General features: G+C 39.5%; 1 protein-coding gene across 1 annotated transcript; it reads right to left on the reverse strand.

Moving 5' to 3' along the window:
• Positions 1-6,009: 6,009 nt before the first annotated feature.
• SH3GLB1 (SH3 domain containing GRB2 like, endophilin B1) lies at positions 6,010-21,489 on the reverse strand. The gene is made up of 9 exons (XM_042873751.1): positions 21,343-21,489; positions 18,014-18,155; positions 17,041-17,169; positions 15,275-15,408; positions 14,790-14,882; positions 9,080-9,169; positions 8,453-8,553; positions 7,419-7,650; positions 6,010-6,480 (listed from the first exon to the last, which is right to left on the reverse strand). The coding sequence occupies exons 1-9, from the start codon at positions 21,412-21,414 to the stop codon at positions 6,373-6,375; spliced, it is 1,101 nt and encodes a 366-aa protein (XP_042729685.1). The 5' UTR covers positions 21,415-21,489; the 3' UTR covers positions 6,010-6,372.
• Between the last annotated feature and the right edge of the window lie 918 nt (positions 21,490-22,407).

Here is a 22,407-nt window from a genome sequence, read left to right on the forward strand (position 1 = left end):
GTTAAAAAACAAGCCAGCAAAATCAAACACCAGAGACTGTGTAAGTTCAGCTTCGTCTTTGTTTTAAATGTGTGATTTACTCATCAGTAGCAGGAAAGCAATCACTGCAGTGAGTCACAGAACACTATGAGAGTTTCATAGCTCTCAGTATTCTTCCCAAGATGTTACTCTGGTGAAGTTCCACTATAAATCATGCTGGATGGAATGGGAGGGAGTAGATCAATCTTGCTGTAAAACCAGAGATTCATCTACAAATATATTTGCTCATTTCTGTATAATAGTAACCCTCAGAAGAGCCTGTGCTGGCATTTGATTTATAGAAATAATCGGATAATGGATTTACAGTGCAGAAGTCTCCAAAATGATTAACTAGAGCAGCTTCAAATTTTTCCGTAGAAGCAGGTCGAGATGCATCCCTCAGTGTGTTTAATGTCATTATCTGCAAGTGTTCCATCCTGTAAAAGACACTGGTTGATATTCTCTTGATAATGACCATTTAGGGTCAGATTTAACTAGGTTACAAAGGAGCCACCCTAACTAACTTCAAAGTGAGACCTGTGGGACAGCACCTCATTCAAAATATATGGCCTAGTGCGGTGGTTCAGAAATTCCATGGCATTTTTCCACACTTGGGGCCAAGTTCTGGCTAGGAGTGCAATTCACATTTTGGTATAGCCCAGTTTTTTTTAACCCAGTATTAAACGCAGAGTCATTTTAGTAGAACAATGGCCCAAATTACTGACTAAAGCATTTAGCTCTGAAACATGGGCAGAGACAAAAGTCCACTTTCAGCTGTCGTAGATTTATGTAATTTCAAGAAAAAGCATCTCTCAAATCTGTTACTACACTATAGTCATTGACCATGCTTTAAATTCCATCAAAAAACACAGACTGGGGGGGGCAGGAGAATAAGCATAGAACAAGACAGTCAAGATAAATTTCACTCTACCTTTCTCACTAAGCAGTCAGTGACTTGGTTTCTCCCTCCCGCATTTTAGCCTACCTGGCCCAGTTTCTGGAAAGCTCTGACCTTCACTGAGGAGAAGCCCTGAGAACAGGCAGACATCTGTCTGTGGCGAGCAGTGAGCCATCCAGAGCCTCTGCATTCACTCAGTGCCACCAGAACCCAGCTGCAGGCTGCAACTTGTAGTGCTGCCAGCTTCCTGCCCCTCCTCAGTCTGGCCGAGCACAGCTATAACGTGACAAACCACGACTTCCCTACAACCCCAGCAGCAAATAAGAAGACACACTCACCCATTCCACTCAGAATTCTGTTATAACTTGCAAGTGTAAAGAACAGAGACATCAGCATTTTTATTATTATTTTTAAACTAGAGCAAATAAGGGTCACATTCAAAATACACAGGATTTTGGATAAGCCGACAGCAGCTCGGTGGAACAGAGAAGCTAATGCTGCAGGCTCTGCTGCTCCACAGCCAGGGAAGCAGTACACAGAGGGGCTGCTGGAATAGGAAGAACATCTGGAGATATCTGGTCTCAGAAGAGCAAATATCTATAAGCACCTCCTGTACTGTCTATGGTCACCTCCTGTACCTTCCCCTCTGGTAGCCAGCTCTTAAATAGGTCTAGGAGGGGTGGAGCCTGGGTCCGCCCCTTCGGGCAGCACAGGTGAATTGCCTTCAGCTGTGCTCCTCCAGCTGACTCATGGCTCGCCTCAGGTGATCAATCAGAGGTTCAGGCTGTGACTCAGCAGTTCCCATACACCAACCAAACCACCAGAGCCAAAGGAGAGGCTGGGGAAATGAAAAAAAAGTCAGTGGTTCCTCTGAAGACAATGAAGGAGAAAGAACTCAATGTGAAGTTCTGAGGTGTTTTTCTGCTTGTTTGGTTTTTGTTAATTATTTTTTTTTACTCAAAGTACTTGTTGGTTTGTTAACACTCCACAAGGACACATTGCTTGAGATCACACCTTTGAGCCAACCTTTACACGAATAAGGTACTAGCCATTAGGAAACAGCAAGGCGCAATAACCACATAACTAGGAGAACCTGGATGAATCATTCCTCATTTCTCTTTCTCTGCTGCAATTTCTCCCAAGTAAACAAAAACAGTGCTGCTCACCTTTGTAAAAGAAGCAAAATGGAGCTGACAGACTGCAAGTCATTAATCTCTGCTCCTACAGAGGAATTGTTAATATATATATATTATAATATAAATATTATATATATAATATATATTATATATATATTATATATATATGTATGTATATCTAGAAATTCTCCTGGATGCTTAGTATTTTTAATGGAGATTCCAGTGCTATTTTCACTGGATGATGTATAAAAGAATGTGGGAAGCATGAAATAACACATCAGTGGGCTTTCCCAGAGGCGTGTAAAATGCAAATCCCTAAAGTCTCCCAAAAGGAATTTTCAGAATTTCAAAAGTTTGTAATATAAAAGAAATCTTAAATGTGAGGCTTCTGGCACACATCAGAGTCACTGCTGAACATCAAAAATTGAAAGCAATTTAACTCAGAAATGTAACTGGAGAATTCTTTTCAGGAAAGGCAACTTTTTAACATTTCTCCTTTCCAATAAGCAATTTTTTAGCTCATTATTCCAATAGCTTGCTTCTACCTATAATCAAGTAAAGACGTTTTTAAGTTTCAATTCATTTTGCAGTTCTAAGTAGCTTCCCTTAATTGTTCATGTCAAACACCTATTATACATTTTTAAAAATTTATAAAACAATTCCATGCTGTCAGGAGGAGAAAGTTTTTTTAGCATTACAATTATTAACTGGATGCAAGCAACTCCAGCTAACATGTTTGCTATTATTCGCTTGTGGCAGAAACCTATTTATAAAAGGCATTACATTCATACAGTCATTTAGTGTTTCCATCCACAGCATATTTTCTTGCCATTCCCTCCACGAAGATATAGAGCTTACCAAGCCATGAAGTTTGTTTGGAGGGCTTTCTTACTGCCAGATGCCACAATAAATGCTCTGTATCACTGAACAAGGGTAAGGGCACTCACTGAGAAAATGATGGAGGTTTGTATCTGTCAGCTTGATGGAAATGTTTGCATTTTCACCAAACAGAAATTCATATAGCTAAGTGAAACTAATAAGCTGGCAATGTACTGCCTTGTCTCAAAACTCAACAGAGATTCACTCTAAAATATACACACTTGGTAGTCCAGTGAAAATAAGGAAGTCCAATTTGGCACTCATTGTTTAGACAACACTTGTAACCAGAGCTAGAAAGGCAATGACAAACTTTTCCTCCTCTCACATATAGACAAACATTATTAACAAAAAATCCTGTGAGAGTTGATAGATGACAAGAAATGAAGACTAGGCCTTAGTTTATGGCTGATGGAGCTTTGATAACCACATTGTTTTTCCGCGTAAGTTTTTTTTGTGTGTGTGTGTGTGTGAGACCAAATACCTGCCTGATCCTGTATGACCTTGCTGAATCAAGATATGGGAAGCCACAAAGTGTAGCATCATCAACTACTGATCAGACATGAAACCCTTTTGGTCTAAGAGAAGTTGTGTGGCTAGGTAGAGACATTTCAGGAAATGTGAAAGATAGATTAAAATGTACCAGGTTGCAGTGCAGAGTTTCACAGGGCTTCGGTATCTTCCTTTAAGTGTGTCACATTCCAGTTCTGGGGAAATGAAACTCCCTCTCCTATAATGAAGTATTTTGTGGCCCTGGCTGGAAACACAAAAATTACTAAAGCGACTCCTGCCAGAAGTACAAGTGAAGTACTGATGGCTCTTGAATGGAGCAGATCCATCATTTCATAAACCTTTGACATATTCCCAGGCAGTCAAGTACTTGCGCGTGTGCAACATGAAATGGCAAATTCTTGTGGGCTTTTTTTTGTGTGTGTTTTTTTGTTTTTTTTGTTTGTTTTGTGTTGGTTTTTTTTTTTTTAATGGAAAGAAGAAAAAACAAAAAAAAGGACAGGACAGTTTGGTGCTGCTCCCAAACAATCCCACATATTGCAGTACCTGGCTTAAACCTCGGCCCAATTTCACCATGTCACTTTTTAAGACCTCCTAACTTTCAATGCAGGACAAAACACAGTTCTACTCAATACTCTACTGGTGTTATTGCGTGGACAGTAATAGTAAAATTCTTTACAGCGAGTAATCATTTTGATTTTAAAGTCCCAGACAACTCATTTCTACAGTAAAGACACAACTTACAGTACTTGTTAGTACTCATGCATTTGTTCTTAGATTTTTGGAGCTGTGAGATGCTTGCTGTATGTTCTATCATTCAGAAAGCCCATGCCAGCTCTTTTTAAATCAGAGTCCCTATACCTTTACTGTACTGAACACAGGTGAGGCGAGTCCTTCAAAGTTTGCTTTCAGAAATCATCACATGTATCCCTGGCTACGATGCCACAAGCATCAAATTAGACTAGAAAGCTACTAGACCAGTTCAGCCTCACCAAAGCTGACAGGAGTCCTTTAAAGTGCAGCAAAAGTGAGCTCCAAATATAATTTTTCTCTAGGTTTGACCTATAGATCTGTATGCATACAGAAGATTATATACTGTGCTACAGGAACTTTTTTGCATTGAACAGCACTGGAGAAATACTTGGCATTCACTTATCTTGCTGACTGGTGCATGTGCCAACTTGTTCTTCACTACCACATAAAAATTTCACCTGGCAGTGCTCAGGCTTTCTTCCAACATTGCAACCTTTAGGAATTAGCAATTTCTACCTTCTTGAGCTGCATATTTACCTCCACGGATCTGAGTTTCTTTGGGGGGGAGCTTTCTGAAAACCTTACTGGTCATTTTCATACCAACAGTCAGAAAAGGATACAATAAATTCAAGGCATTTTCATATTTAGTATGACATATCTATAGAAAATAGAAGGAAGATTATTCTAACAAATCAAATTGTTAGATACTCAAACTTTGGTTACCACCATTTCAAAATACACCACTAATTTGGTTATTTTCAAGATACTGTCTTAACATCTGTCTTTCAGCAATTATTGGAAATTGGTTAAAAAAGTTCTACAGAAAGGAGACTGGTCATGTTAAGTCTTTGAAGCTTCTAAAACAAAACAAAAACAATCCCCATACAAAAACGAAACCAAGAACTCATGCCAAAGCACTAATCAGAGCAGAAATGAAAACCACACCTAAACACAGGGAGTTAACCAAAGAAATTAAAGACCCAAAGCCGATTTCAGTTACTGTCATCCTTGTTAAAAAACTGTTAGGTCAGACAAAAAACCAAAAGTCCAGTACAAATTTTCCTATGAAAATTTCCAAGAAAATAGCATTGAGTTTTGGGAGTGCTAAATCTACCCTTTATGACCTTGAAATCATTCCCCCTTGTTCTGTAGGAAAAAGTTACGTTACTTGCAAATAATCCCACCTTCATTACGGCCATTTTTAGGTTCACAGCACTTTGTTTTCTTCCCACATATTTAAAGGAGGCCCTTTTGCAAAACAGAAATGTAACACTACTTGAATCCAATTTAAACATGACAAGAAATGGTGGCATAAGAACTGTGAATGTAGATTTTCATTAAAACCTATAATCTGAACAAATGTGTTTTTATCTACAGGACTCTTCATGCAGGGAGAGCATGTACTTTGTTAGCAAAAATGCAGTGCTTGATTTAATATAAAGGTGGATTTGCAGTTGCAAGTGTCTTGGTAGTTACTCACTGGTGCAAATTAGTCTTTCTGGAAGGCAATTAAGGAGTAGAAATACAAAGCAAATTTAAAGTGTTGGAACACAGGAAACTAATTTGTGACAGTCTGCCTATACAAAGCTTAGAATCTCAACATACTTGCAGTTTGCCTTAAGTTTCCAACAGAGAAAGGACATCTGTTTACATTGTTCAAAATTTAATTCAGATTAAATGCACAAGTATATCTAGATAACCATATATGTATGCCTCAGCACGTCTGTACTCCGCACATACCAGGAACAAAACTTTATCAATTTATGTTTCATGTTAGGTTTTGATTACTCAAAAAAAAAAAAGTGCATTACACTTGCATCAGTTCACAATAAGTTTATTTTATATGAAGAAAAGCTTTGCCATTAATGAAAAACTTCAGTAGAAAACAGTATGTCCTGCTTTCAATCTAGATTACTCAAAAGTAGAAGCTTGTATTAGTGAAAACTTCAGTAGAAACAAATCTGTAGGAAACATTCTTGGCACATGAAGTAAAAGCTTCAAACATTAAGATTGAATAGAATATTCACCATGCAACCACACTGGCAGAGAAGCCAGTTTGTAATGGCTGGTATTTGTCCCTCAAGAAAGAAACATGGAAGACACTTAAACCTGCTTATATAACGTTAATTGTATATAAATACGGTGCCACCATAACTGACAGTCTTTATTCAGGGCAACAATTCAGTTTAGCAGTTCTAAGTAAGTAATAGGCACTTTGCCTTTCTGATTTCCCCTTTCACCCATCAGCCAATCTGAATCCATGCCAGGGATGCTGTAAACTGTTATCACCTAAAACAAACAAACAAAAAAAACCATAAATACATGATAATAATCTTGTCAGTGCCTGGAAAACAAATTAGAAGTCTACTTTCTTGTAATTTACAAGGTCTTCAAATCAAAATCAACGAAGTTAAAAAAAAACATCCATGAAACATAATCTAATGCTCATTATTTTTTCATTGGTCCATGGAAAAGTAAATATGGCAAAATATTTAAAATATCTCATCCTTTGTCTAGGTCTTTTTTTTTTTTTTTAATTATACTGGTTACTACCTTTTTTTTTTTTTTTTTTGATCTTCAAGTATATGATAGAAAAAGAGATGGTGTTGATGGGCTGCATCTTAAAAGACAATCTTAAGCCACAGCTTCCATCTAAATCACAGCCTAGATGAAAATAAAGTCATACAGAAATATTTAAAAGATGCACATTTTTAAGAAACCTGAATTCTTTGGTGTATGTTACACAGTAACATTACTGGGTGGAATACTGCTCCAGCACCCAGCTTTGTTTTATACAACTTCACTTGCAAAGGATAGGCTCTCTAACTTTGAAGTATTAAGAGTTCATCTGAATCAAAAAGGAATAAGCACAGCACTGCTGCCACTGCCAAAACAGAAGTGGTTGTGCTTTCATTTTCTTATCAAACTGCAACACTTCATGTTTGAAAGACCAGTTGTATTGATAATAGTTTTGGAAGAATGGTAGAAGGAAGATAGTATAATCGTACCTTGATTGTCCAGCAAATGTTCTTGCAAGCTAAGCAGGCATAACAAGTATCAACTCTCATCATTACAGTATACAGGTAAAGATGCTGACTTCTCAGAGCTCTATTAAGATTTAATTAATAGATGTGCTACACTGAGGGATCTACGTAGTTCATCTTAACTGGCCAGTCACACCTATTCAGAGTTTACACTTAAATTATCAAAGTACTTCAAAATCTTACCTCATCTGCAAGTAATGATAACTCGCTGCTATTTGCAGCATCGTAGTCATACAGAACTCTAGCTTTCCTGCTGCCACTTGACGATTTCAGTTCACTGATGCCTGAAGTAACTACAGAATTGCTTACTGAAGGCAATGAAGCAGAAGCTGAGACCAAGACTGAGGGAGTAGAAACGCTTTGCACAGGAGCTGAAGAAGACTGATTATTGTTGGAGAGAAAAGTAGACGGAAAGCTGTGGGGAAAACAAAACAAAGATCTCTGGTTGAATCAGTTCCACATGAAAAGTCATTTGCCTCCATGCTTAAATTAGAATTTTTGCATTTGGACATCAGTAAACAGCAAAGATTGAGTAGTACTGATACTTGTGCAAACCTACATAATGATATTTGTGTGCTACCCATTTTTGAAGTTGTATGATTTTTTCAGTGTAATGTAGCTTTAAAGATGTAGCGTTAAAAAAAAAAAAACAAACAGTTTCAAAGACTTTTTGTGAGTCTTTAAGCTATCTATTTAAACAAACCGAGAATCACAAGGAGACCAAGCACCACAGGAAGCAGCAAGTCAGAAAAAGGACAAAAACACATCTGTTTCTACTTCCTCTTCTTGGAAAACAAAAGCATCAGAGACAGTTATTTAGTACAGCCGCTACAGTAAATTTTAATAGTTAAGGAAACCTCCAGTTTACCTCACTATTAAATGAAGACAACTCATTGCCTGTGCTCATCTAAATAACAAGTCTGCAATAGCCTTAAGATTCCGACAAGTAGAGAAGAATTTGAATAGGAAAACCTGTATGAAAAGGAAGCATGTAGACCTTCCTACATCACCCCAGTCACAAAGGCTTACAAACATGAAATTCATGTCAGACTGTTTCTTCCCTTACTTTAAAAAATGTTGAAACCTCAGAACAGTAAAACTAGGTATTTTCTTAGAACAGCACACCCGTTTTTATCATTGCTTTATCAGCATTAAGCTTTCCTACCACTGATAAACACTTGAACTTCAGAGAAGAATGTTTTAAACAGTGTTACTACCTTCCCAGTTGCTTCTGGAGATCCAACATATACTTGTAACATTGTGCATAATACGTCATCTGAGCTTCAACAAAGTCATTCAGACAGCGGAGATGATGTGCCTACCAAGTAGTAAATATTTAAGTTTTAGCTTGCAAAAACTTCACACTGCATTACAAACACTGGCCTATTAAGCAGGTTGGTAAGGCTAACATCAGTACATAAGTATTCATCCCACATAAGCACTATGCCTGGATTTACCAGGTAAATAGAATAAAGTGCCCCAAATCAATGTATGTGAGCATCAAAAGTAAGTGCAGTACAAGAATCTTGCATTTATCTATACTGTTTCCACAACAGATTATTTTAGCACATTTTTGTGATTTCAATAATCAGTTGATCAGATAAATTGAAAATTATGTTGAATGGTAACAATGAAAACACCAGAGATCAAGGTTAACAGGAAAACAAAGTTAATTCAATGGGCACTAAAGAACAGTTAAAAAAAATAAATCTTCCAACAGATACGTTTAAGCCATTACATGAAAGCAAGTAGCCTGAAGTTCCCACATAGATTACTGTAGCTTTTTGTTTGTCTTTAGGAACTGCCCTGATTTTAACTAATTTTTCCCCCTTCTGGATACTCACATGTGTGCTGCTGATACCTTCCAGGAGAAGTCTGGTAATCTCTGCTTGACGGTCAAATTCACTTTGGGTAATTCGTACTTCCTGTTCAGACTAGAAACAAAGATGCATGTTAGATATTTGTACTGTGCAATATTGCACCTTTGTACTGTGACAGTCCCATTTTACTCAGTGCCAGTCATTCAAACACATTTAATAACATTTCATTGTTTGAATCCTGTGCTTTTCTCTACAGATCTTTTCTACACAAGAATAATTGGTTTTTTGGGGGGTTCAGAAATGCTGGAGTCCTATCTACACAACAAGCAGCTTTATCATTAGACACTTAACACATAGATAAAATGTATACAAAAGAAATATCCTTCTGCCAGCATTATTAACCCACCTCTCTCAATAACAAAGCAAGCATTAAGTGGCATAACAGCGTTTGTACCACAGACTCTCCTAGCACAGCAGTGGAGTGAAGGACAACTTATTCCCCCCTGTATTTCAAGTTCACAAGGCTCTGCTCATATGCTTAATGTCATTTTCATTGGACAACGCAGGAACCAATCAGCAAGGAAGAGCTCAAAATACATACTTCCCTGTGGTCCTTAGATGTAGTCAGATTTTATTTTTACATGCATTAGAAGTGTTCACTGAGTACCTCCCACTGAAGGACACTCAAAATAATTACTTGGTCCTGAAATTCAGAACGTAAACTTGGTTCCTGAATGTTAACATTCAGAAATCCATGATCTCCCAAAATGCTACAGAAGATTATGTGAACATTTAGAAATACTGTGTAATGCAGTAATAGAGGGATAACACTTTCCAAGAGCAGAGGAAATAAAATCACTTTCCTAACGCTGTTTTATAAGACAGACTAAATAAAACAGTGAGTGAATATATTCATACGATCCAATACAGCAAGGCCTCCTTGTTTCCTCTCCAGTCCAAGAGATAAGCACCTCTAAATGTTCGAAATCACTCTATAGCCTCAGTGTGTTGAGCAAAAAGCCTCCTCTCTTTCCAATTAACTACATCAGACATCATAGAAACTCCTTGCAAAACTCATGTACCTAGCATAAAGGTGTCTTTCAGAACAGGCTAGATTACTAGAGCTCTACCTTCCCGAAAATTTTCAAGGAAGCTCATTAGGAAGTTTGCTTTTTTTTTTTTTTTAAAAAAAAAGAAAAGAAAAGAAAAAAGAAAAAAGCCAGCAAGTTAAAAGACAAGCCCTGTAGTTTTCATTTTTTCTTTTTCTATTGCATCTTGTCACATGACAGTCATATGATACTAATTGATAGCCAGCCAAAATAGCTGACTATACAGTGAGCTTTGGGCTTTGTATCAGCACTGGAATTTGAAAGGCCCTGAAGGGACCCCGAGTGTTCTGAAGCAGCATGAGACACTATCAGTACTCAAGTCAGCAATATGCAATATCCTTTATTACATTATGTATCAGTACTCAAGTCAGCAATATGCAATATCCTTTATTACATTATATCAACACAAGTTATTGTTGCAGAATTCTGCAGTTTCTAAATTGTTTACTTACTTTTGTCACTTCTTCAGCCCATATCTAGTCAGCATTAAAAGAGCAGAGAAAAAACATGCAAACTTAGACTGGTGTTACTTTATTAGAAGATGCAACTTAACTTTGCCTTTTAACTATTTCCTTGTTTCAGAACTTCAGAGATTTGTGAAATTCTATGAATAAATCACTTGCTTAAAGCCCTCCATATACAGTGGAGTAAGGACAAAACTACGTCAATGAAATAAATCCCTAAGTTCACACATGGGAAAGAATGACGTGTAGAATTGTTCTGCTTCAAATAGATTCTTGTAAGATATTACTACAAGCTAAAATTTAAGATTAGGAAGTGATACAAATCAAACTGAGTTACTTTATGGGTGAAGTTAGGTTATGTTCACATGTTAGAAACTGGAAGCTATGGAAAGCTATTCTCATTTTAAAGACTCACATTAAAGACTGAGAAAGACAAATTAATGATTTCTCTTGCTATGTCCATTGTTTTTTCTTTTATTTCACGAGAATTTTCATTGAAATTAAATTACTCTCAAATTGAGAATTAAAAGTAGGAGCACATAGCACAGCAAAGTCATAGAACCAGAGGGAATTTACTCTAGAACTTAATTACTTCAGCTTGCTGCCCCAATTTTCTCTTGCAATGCAATTCTCCTTTAACCTTCACATTTCCACAGTTGAAAGAAGATGACACAATCAGGACTGTGGTAAGAAGAAGCATGCATAAAGGTCACAGAAGCTAGCTGAAACAACCTCATTCACCCTTTTATCTGACCACAACTGAGAAACATACGTACTTACTGCAATGAGACCCACTGTGCTATACAGATCCAGATCAAATCATGACAACCCAAACAGCATGGTTTATGTCATAGAATCACAGAATAACCCAGGTTGGAAAAGACCTTAAAGATCATCAAGTCCACCTGCAACCTCACAATACTACCGAACTCTAACAGCCCTCTGCTAAATCATCTCCCTGAACACCACACCCAAATGGTTTCTAAATACATCCAGGGATGGTGACTCAACCACCTCCCTGGGGAGCCCATTCCAGCTTAAGAACCCTTTCTGTAAAGAAGCTTTTCCTGATATCCAAGCTATACCTCCACTGGTGTAACTTGAGGCCATTTCCCCTCGTCCTGTCACCTGTCACCAGTGAGAAGAGACCAACCCCGCTCTCGCTGTCAGCACCTTTCAGATATTTGAAGAGAACAATAAGGTCTCCCCTCAGCCTCCTCTTCCCCAGACTAAACAGCCCCAGCTCCTTCAGTCACTCCTCACAGGACATGTTCTCCAAGCCCTTCACAAACCTTGTGGCCCTTTTTTGGACCTCAGTGTCCTTTCTGTATTGAGGTGCCCAAAACTGAACACAGTGCTCAAGGTGAGGTTTCACTAGTGCAGAGTACAGGGGCAGGATGACTTCCCTAGTCCTGATCACCACACCATTCCTGATACAAGCCAGGATGCCATTGGCCTTCTTAGCCACCTGGGCACACTGCTGGCTCATATTCAGCTGTCTGTCCATCAGTACACCAAGGTCCCTTTCCATCAGGCAGCTTTCCAGCCACTCCTCCCCAAGCCTGTCGGGTTTCCTGGGGTTGTTATGACCAAAACACAGGATCTGACACATGGCCCCATTGAAACTCTACAGTTTACTTTGGCCCATTGATCCAATCTATGCAGGTCTCACTGTTGTGCCTTTCTACCCTCTGGCAGATCAACACTGCCTCCCAGCTTGATGTCATTTCCAAACTTACTGAGGTTGCACTCAATCCCCTCATCAAGGTCACTGATAAAGATACTGCACAGGCGTGGCCCCAGTACTGAGCCCTGGTGGACGCTGCTCGGGATAGGCTGCCAACTGGATTTAACTCCACTGACCACAACTCCAGCCTGTGTTTCACCCAGCAGAGCATATGGCCAATTACGTCAAACAAAAATTAACCCCCTATTCCATTTAGCACAACAATGATGCTAGAACAGCTGCACTAATGAGTCCCTACCACAGCTTTGGGATAAGCCATATTCTGAGTTAAGCCCTTCATTTGTGATTTTAATCCATTTCAACTGTTTGTAAAACACGTCTTGAAGAAAACAAATAGTTTCCACATATTTCTAGCTGTTTTACATTACTTTCTCCCATCCACATAAAAACAATAGGAAAACAATAATTCCTTTCCCTTCAACAGATGAACTTTGACAAGGAATAAAAATTGAATTCCTTTGCAGGCTAAATTTACAATGAATTCATGTGAGCATGAATTTAATACTGTATACTTCCAGATAGGTGATGAAAACACCACCCGATGCTGTGCTACTGTGAGTGTATTGAGTACACTTTTCATATGCAATGTGAGATACATATCCATTTGGAATGGAAATCATAGAATCACTAAGGTTGAAAAAGACCTCTAAGATCATCTAGATCAACCATCAACCCATCACCACCACGCCCACTAACCCACATCCCTCAGTATCACATCTGCACTTTTTTTTTTAAACAGCTCCAGGGATGAGAACTCCACCACTTCCCTGGGCAGCCTGCTCCAGTACTCCTTTGGAAAAGAATTTTTTCTTAATATCAAACCTGAAGCAAGGCCAAATTGAAAGGATAGCAAGAGGAACCAATTGACAGAAAATGAATGAACACAGGAGGCCAACAAACCTTCAGCCATTTTACATGCAGCAAGTTGAGCACGTAAGAGACATTTACCATAATGTTATTCTCTTCAGGCTGAGAAGTGTTTAGTTGCTTAAGTGCATAGATAAAAGACAAAAGCAAGTTACAACACTGAATACAGCAGGTGAACAGTTTGTTGGCACAAATCCTACAAGTTTAAGCTAAACAAGATTGTGAACTGATCATAGAAATCTAAACAGTTTTATTCAGCTCTTTTAAATACTGATCTAAGCTAGTTCAGTTGAAAATAATACTTTTACAGCAAGAAAAAAAGTATTTAATTGTAGGTCCTAATTAAATCACCTTGCACCATCCTGTCAAGTAAGGTGGTGAAACAAATTCGATTCAATACTTTTTCCTATATTATCAGTTCAGTACTGTTTGCCAGACATCTTCCTTCATAAACAGAATGAGTTAGCAGAAGGTGAACTATTTGCATAACAACTACATCCATATTAGTCTCCATTTCTGTACTGCAGGATAAAAATTGAGATTTTTTCTTTTTTTGAAAACTTCTCTAGGAATCCTAAAATTCAATTCTTTTTAGACATGCTTACTGCTATTAAAACATAAGTAAAGTTCAAGTGTAGGCAAGACAGTGATGCAAGAAGCCTGGAGTTTCATGTTCTACCATCACAAAGTAACTTGCAAGTAGAACTGAATTACATGCTATTGGGATATTTAAGACCAGTCAAGTAGTAGCAGCAGTAGCAACTGTCAATAGCTTCATCCAAGCACATGGCTGTGGATGATTATACCACAGATGAACTAACAAACCTGAGTACAGAACATTCCTTTTACTAGCTCAATTCCTTCAAGAAAAGTTCCCCCATTGTACACATATTTTAAAAGTACAGTGTATACTTACTGCCATAACACAATAAATTAACAACACTTCTCCACACTTTGCTGGTAATGTCACAAATTAAGAAAGCGTGACAAGTAGAAAAATAACTTTTTTTGCATCAGAATAACATGATACAGGAAGAAATGCATGCATTGACCTGAAAGATATATCAACAGTTTAAATTCACAGGAACAGCAGACATGAGGTAGAAGACTGACAGACAGGCAGAACTGTCAGGGAGATAAAGGGTATTTTTGTTTGCTTGGTTGTTTTTGACTTTTTTTGTTGCTTTTTTTTTAAAAAAAAAAAAAAAAAAAAAAAAGAGAGAAAGGGATCACCACCCCAAGGATATGAGGTGCTTTATCTGTCAAGCTCAGCCTCATAGATAACAAATCTGGTATCTTTTAAGACAATGATCCATTCAGAAACACCAGCAAAAGTCAGAATCCTGCTCCTGCCTCTTCATCTTGCATAGTACGCGCATTCTCCCTACATACTGAAACTGCCTCTATTTCTTCAACATCTGTGTGCACAACCCTTACTACACTAAACATGAAATCTCCCAGGATAGCAGAGAGGAAACAATCAGACCTATGAATACATAAGTATAACAAGTCTGAAAGTTACAGACGATTTTAAAAACATTACTTACTGCAGCTCGAGCTTCAGCAACTTTTGCCTTCTTCAATCTGGTTTTTGCAGCATCCAAATCCAGTCTTTTATTCTGTAATAGTTTGCGTTCTTTCTGAAAGCCATGTAGGTTAGCTCATGAGAAAACATACAATTCAAAAGCAAAATCCTGTCTACTTGTTTTCCTGCCTCCTCTCCTCATGATCATACATAAAACGTGTTCTTCAGTTGAACAAAGAAGCAGAATTAGTTCCTAATTACCCTTACACATTTTATACTTCAGATACATACCTTTAATATTTAATATAATTTAATATAGTTTAAGAAAAGGTAAGATTGCAGAATTATTTTGAACGGTCAAAAGGAAGAAGGATACGTTAAGGTTACAAATTCATCTGACCTTTTCCAAATCAGTTTCCAAAAGCAATACTGCTCAGTTTTCTACAATTCCAGAGATCTGCTTTTTCAATTATTTTGAAATGCTGAGGAATGCACACTTCAACTTACAGTAATAGTTTTATAGTCTCCTTCGATAAAGTTTCTTAGGGGAGTGAGAAAGTTTATAGCTGACGTTTGAATTAGTTCTCTGTCTGCTGTTCCAATTTGTTTTTGTGTTTCTCCACATTTAATGAGTGCATTTCCTGAAAATGAGAAAATATGATGATTTCATAGCAATTTAGACAGGTAGCTGTCAAGACAAGTTACTACAGGCACATGAGTCAAGGCCAACAGTTTGAAAGATAATCCAATGCCATAGCAGGGACTTCCAAAATATGTTATTACCTAATAAAACTAATTCTTGTTTTATATCAAAAATCACAGGCGAAGGCCAGATTTCAATGAGTATATATATTGCAACTTCTACGGTGCTGTAACTACAGCAACTTGGTTGTCCACACCTATTTTAGGCCTGGATATTGTACCTACTTACATCGATTTAAACAACCTCCTCCCTTTATATAATATTTTTAAGTAATTAGTCACGAGTATTCAGGAGCAAGGAAAAGTCCACTTAGCTACTGGAAAATACTTCCTCCACCTTTATCCCTGAGATCAACACCAGTTCCTAAACATGCACGTAGGTTTTGTCTACTGACTGAACAATACTTGGAAATGTGGTTACAGGTTAGGCATTGAAGCCCAGGCTAGTGTATCAAGAATGCACAGTGCTCATTAATACGTTTCAACAAACACACAAGGCTGAATTAGAAAAGGCACTCACCAGGTCTACAGACAAATAAATCAATTTCATGACACCACAAAATGTAAGTCTATCTTTATGCTAAAAGTTCCTGCAACTCCCCTGAACTACAGATGTTGCAGCAACTGCAACACAAAGGACCGTGTGCCTGTAAGCAAAAATCTATGCAACATTAAAGAATCTTGAGGCTCATGATCAGAAAGGGGTCACAGATAAAAACCATAAAAACATACTGAAAGTAAAAAGTATAAAGCCTGCCATTATCAATTTTGTATCCTTATATCTTCTACAAAACATTTTTTTAAATACTCTTTCCCTCCTTTCTGAAGGAACCCCACTGTTTCCAGATCTAAATCATTCTTCCTAGAACAGATTTCCCCTCCAACTGCAATATTAAAGAAATTAACTAAGGACAGCTAGCTGCTCGACTATCATTGCGGACTTAAGCACACACATGTATTGCAGTCAATAAGATTAAATTAACAGCTACACCTATTTTCAGCAACTTCCAGGGTCGTAGAGAACACTAACATTAGATCTTTTAACTGAAACAGTGTGAAAACATTATACAGAATACCCCACCACTTAGTTCTCTTGTCATAGTTACAGAAGTCTGCTGGAGAACAAAGCTTAGATTATGCTCAACAGTCACCTATACAAACATTCTGCCACATGCATACACACATAAAATCAAAAGCAGGAATACTGTGAAGTTAAAGGAGGTTCTTAGTAAAAAAAATTAACACTAGATAACATTAAGTGTCGTCAGATGTGCTGCCTTTACATCTAACTAGGAAATTAGATTCCAGAATTATGATTCCAGAAAGTCATCCTTCCACAAAGATGGGCAGTATTCCAACGTTAAGTTCTGTTTGTTTTTTTTTTTTATTAGAAGAGAAACCTCATCATTGATCTCCTAACACACAAAGTCACAGAGCAAGTCACCTCAAACTGATTAAAAAAAAGTCTTTGAAGTGTTTTGCCTAAAAAGAGACAAATGCACATTTTTTCCCCCCCAGTGTAAAAGCATATGTGCATTTTTTCTCCCCCTGCATTCATTGCTTTCACTTACCGTATGCTGTTCCTGGGCCAAATTCATTACCAGCATCAATCATATACTGGCCTAACAACTCTGGATTATTCATACGACTTGGTGCTTTCCGGTCCAGTTTCTCATAGAAAAATTCTTCTATCCTAGCATCTGAAAAACACAAGCATTTCAAAGAACTGTCACTCAAAACACAACTTACAAATAGAAAAGGAATAAAACAATTTTAAATTCCAGACATACAAGCTCAACATTAAGTGAACACCGTTAGGATGAAGATGTTGTTCTTCAAAGCTATCTGTATTTTATGTCATGCTTGTTTAAAATATTCCTTACAGCTGTCTTCCAAAGCGAAAAATTAAACTTTTAACCTTCCTTACACAATGGGGTTTTCAAAAGTTTAGTTCTAAGTCTTCATTCTAAGAGTCTCATAGTACACTTCTGAAAAACAAATAAAAGTTACCATTTGTAGCTTATAGAAAGCTACAAATTAAACATTCAGCATCTAAGAAAAGCAATTATTCAGTAAAGAAATAGTAAGAGACAAACATTTCAGCTCATCTTGCCAGCTTCAGAATGACTTGCATTGCACAGGAAATTTAGCATAATGAAATAGATTAACAAAGTTCCTCAAGCCACTGAATCCACAAGAAAAATTTTAGAGTTCTTACAGCCACCAAGGATTTCTGGAATTAGAGCTAGAAATTCAACTAAATAGGAAACAACTCCAAAAGCAATCAAGAGTATGGAACCAATGCTGCAATTTAATTACGCTCATTTACATATTTCTGCACTTGAAGGCTCACAGAAGAACTGAAAGCAAGCAAATGGAACAGTGCCTCTGATACCCAATGGCTCTTCAAAACGTTCAAAATCCTTCAACATTGAAAACTGCTGAATTTACTTATAGTTTAGGCAATACCTATACCACTAACAGTTACACTGGCAAGCCTATTAATTAAAATGTTGCAAACAAAAAAACTGAACGACTCCTTACTTGGATTTGGCTGCAACAACACTTCTGTTTGCTTCATTATTTTCTCTGTCCACTGCTTAGTGCACTCTGCTTTGCTGAGAAGGTTCTCCAGGTGAGCATCCAGTTCAGTCTTCTCTGCTTGACCAAGCTTTTCTTCTGTGAACTGTAGTTAGTCAGACAGGTTGGAAATACTCAGTTCATAAAACTAGTTTCCAAGTGCAAGTCCAGGATGGCAACTACTCGCTCATATTACTTTCACACAAAGTTATCCAGACATCATTAAGAAAACTGAAGGTTAAATCTGTAAGTTCAACAACCCACCCTCACTACCAGCAAAAAAGGGGAGAAGGGTATTAATCACATCAAGACCAGGATGATTTACAACATTTTGAAGAAATCCTCTGCTCTACCTGCTCTTCTTGCTACCTGGAGCTCTCGATTGAAGCATTTTGTCCAATTTTGCATCGTGCCCCTGGGAAGATGAGTCCGATGGAAAGAGTCCAGAGGTAACAAAACAACTGAAAGATTACTTCAGCCTTGCATGTTTTGTAATTAAGGTTGTCCCTTCACCCCTAGGGAAAACTGCAGATATGACAGATTCTTACAGCAGCTTCCTTTAATGTATTTAAAGAATGTTGTCCTGTCTGTAGCAAACAGGACAAAAAATAGTGGGCTCCAACTTCAACGTGATGATTTAAATTAGAACTAGATATCAGAAGCTCTACAGTGCTCTTAAAGCAAGGATTAAAAGCTAAAATAGGCCATCCTGGGAAGATTTGGAATATATGTTTGGGGGAAGGAGGGACTGCATTTTAGAACAGGACAGATTCATGCTTCAGGATCTGTTTAGATACAGCTGATCCTGTTAAGCTTTACAGAAACAGTAAGTTGACCTCTTAAATTCTTCTCCAAGCAGTTTTCTTTGACAGTGAAACACAATGTAACTCTAATTAGCTAAATAAATAGAGAAGACTATTAATTTCACTTGATATTAAATTTATGCCAATGCTTATTAATCCATAACCAGTTTCAACCTCATTCCTAGGTCTCCAGGAAAGACAGAAGATGAGTGCTTTCTGTCAGGAAACAGAACAAAGCTGGAGCTAAGGGTTTGGCCTGCCTCTCTTCAGAGCACTGGTTCGTCAAGATGACCTCATCCCTTCACAGCCTGTTCAAAGTCAGGCATATTCAGAAGAACTTAGTTAAGAACTACATCCTTAATGAGCTTACTGATCAAGAATGTAAGAGCAACAAAGCATTCTAACTATCAAAATTCATTCTTAACAAGCTCCTCATTGAAATACTTAAACTTACAATAGAAAGCAAGAATACAATGCAAATAAAACTGATTGCCCAAGTTTAATTTCCACATAGAACAAAAACAACTTTGATAGCACACACATCTGAAGGCTAGATAAATACTGCAGTTATTTGAGGCTCTACTAAGAAAGAAAGGCACCTTTGCAAGAAAGTTCAATTGCAGTATAGGGAGGCACAGACTTTATTGATGGACCTGCTACTGCTATTTCTTAAAAGGCTCTTTAAAACAGTATTACGTACTGCAAGTAGCTCTCAAAAGCTTCTTAAGATTCATTATCATACAATAAAAATGGCTTTGATTTTTGCCTAATTACATAAAATTGTATTCGTTTATGAAGTGACCTTTCTAATTAGTATTTCCAGAACTCTTCCTCATAGTGTGGAGACTGCTTAGTCCATGTTACACTTCATGTACCCACTTAGAAGAAAAAAGATTAAAAATATAGAGCAGCATGGCAAATAACAGTTTGATAGAAGTACGGTTTCCAGCATCAATAAAATATATCAGTGCTGCCCCTCTGATTTCCCACCTGTTTCCACAGGTTGCTTGAACATGCCCAGGTCATGATGGAGGAAATAGTACTGTTTTGTATACAATGGCATACATACATATACAACAACTCTCCTCCTTAAACATCTTATTTTAGGAGGAGATGGCAGTCGGTAGAGCAGATTACTATTACTTCCACATTCCCCTTAGTTTCAGTTCAGATGAAGAAGCCTATCAATGGAGCTATTCAGATGTAAACCAGCAACTCAGAGCATACTGGAGTAAACCACACTTTATACCACCTTTAAACTAGGATGGAAAGCCTCCGTTACATTTAATACAATTAAGTATTTACATGTAAAAAGTCAAGATAAAAGAAGAAAGTCACAAGATCCTACCAGGGATCTTACAATGAAGAACTGCATCTCTTTTTTCTCCCCTTTGTCTTGCAAGAAAAGTTAAAGCTGGAGAGGAAGAGATGGTCTGGGAAACACGCAGCCCCAAAAGAAGTCAGGAAAAAAAAAAAAAAAGAAAAAAAAAAAGTGTGTGGAAAGACCTCCAACATGTACAAAAGCCATAATTACTGCTTTAAGGTAATTTAAGCTTGAGCAACAATGTTTTCTGATGAGTTTGCATCTTCAGTGCTCTGCTGTACCACTGATCGCTGGCTCTGCTTGAGTATTTAGATACAGGCCAACAGTCCGCCTGATCTGAGCACACAGCCACTTTAATCACATTCCAAACCTGACTCAAGGAAAGAGCAGGAGAAATTACTGTGAATTACTGCGCTCAGTTTGGATATCCACCATATCCACCTCCCTACAGGAAATCTGTTCAGGTTTGATTATGTAAAGAAAGAGGATTACAGCTCAAGACAACAGCAAAGGAACAGAAGCCAGTTATAGTGCCCTTAGCATAAAGAAAGGAGAAGACAGACCGAGAAACAACGGGCTATCGAACGAGCCTAAAAGCGACAGCGAAGCTAAACGAAAATTAAAGCAGACAGATGCTCGCACGTGTCACGTCAGAGCTCAAGTTTCACCGATCGGCCAGCAGGATGCATTCAGAGCAGCCAGTGAAGACACCGGCTTACTCCACGGCAGTCACACCTTTGTTCTGCTCCAGCCCCATCTCCCCCAGCTGCCGCTGCCCAGCCCGGCCGCCCCCTCCCCTCCCGGCCTACGCTGACCTTGCGCTGCCCCGCCCGCCGAGCCCGGCTGTTGTGCAACGGGCCGCGGAAAAATGCCCGTATCCAGACAGACAAACAGACAGACAACCGAGCGCAGTGGGGCGCGGGGTCACGGAGCAGCCCGAGGCGCGGCGCACCGCTGGCCCCCAAGCAGCGCGGCCGGGCCCGGCACTCCCGCGGCACGCCCAGCCGTCGGCCCAGCCCGGAACCGCGATCCCCGGCCAACGCCCCGCGCCGGGCCGACGGACGGCGGCCCTAAGGACCGGCCCGCGGCCTCGCCCGCTTCCCAACAGCCGGGGCCGCCGCGACGAAGCTCGGTCGGAGCGCGTGCCCCCTCGGGAGCGGCCGTACCTGCACGGCGCGGCTGAGAAAAGTGCCCGCGTCGGCCGCCAGCTTCTTCATGTTAAAGTCCATGATATTCATCTTCGGCGGGGGCGGCGGGGCGCTGACTCAGCCCGGACACCCGCAGCGGCGGCCGCCGCTCCGGCCCGTCCCTGTGGGGATCCGCCGGGGGGCGGTACCGGGGCCCGACGCAGCCACCGATTGGCCACGGCCGCGGCGTCAGGCGCAGGGCCCGGATCGGCTGCCGAAGTGACGGCGGCGATCGCCTCGCGCCGCCGAGGGAGGGGCCAGGCCGGGCCGCTGCGCGCGGCGCTTCCCGCCGTGAGGGCGGCGCTGCGCGCCTGAGGGAGAGGTGCGGGCCGGTACCGTGCTGCGTGTGCTTCGGGGAGTTGCTGCCGCCTGCTCGTTCCGTTTCTTGAGCCCTAGGCTTTGTAGATCAAATCGTGCTCGCCTTCAAGAAAAAAGTGAGGCGCGTAGAGCGTGACGATGGGAATTGGTCCAGAACTTGTGAGCAGCCGATCAGAATGCGCTGCTAGTTGAACAGTCTAGTTTGGATAACCGCGTACAGACAGCTGCAAGAAGCACTACGTGCCACGGGACAGTTCGAAGTACCTTCGGTACCGTAGCATAGTGCCGGTGAGCAAGCAACTAGTCTCTAGTTTTAATGATTTTTCACTATTTATTTCAACGTCCCTCATCATGGTTTTTGAGTGCCCCAGAAGGGAGAGCTTCGACGTGGGCTGTTAGGAAGCAGCTTTACAGTGTGTTGTCTTGTAGCGATGAGTTAATATTGCCAACTTGAAAGCAGTCCTGGTCACTCAGTCAGGTAACTGACCACGTAACCTACACAGCAAGTAACACTGGGCTGCGTTTGATAAGGCTGGAGGAAATCCCAAGGCATGACGGCAGGAAGTGAGCTCCAGAAAAAGGAAATAACTGGAAGGATCAACACAATCTTTCTTACATGCTGGTCAGATTCCAGGAACTAAAACCAAAACACAGCCCAAGCTGTGCGAAGCTCCTGTTGTGCCGCAGTATTGTTAAGGAGAGGGCCTGAAAGCTGCTGTGTGTGTA

The sequence above is a fragment of the Lagopus leucura genome, unplaced genomic scaffold, assembly GCF_019238085.1.
Source record: "Lagopus leucura isolate 7727_CA_CO unplaced genomic scaffold, USGS_WTPT01 Super-Scaffold_100009, whole genome shotgun sequence".
Classification (NCBI taxonomy): Eukaryota; Metazoa; Chordata; class Aves; order Galliformes; family Phasianidae; genus Lagopus; species Lagopus leucura.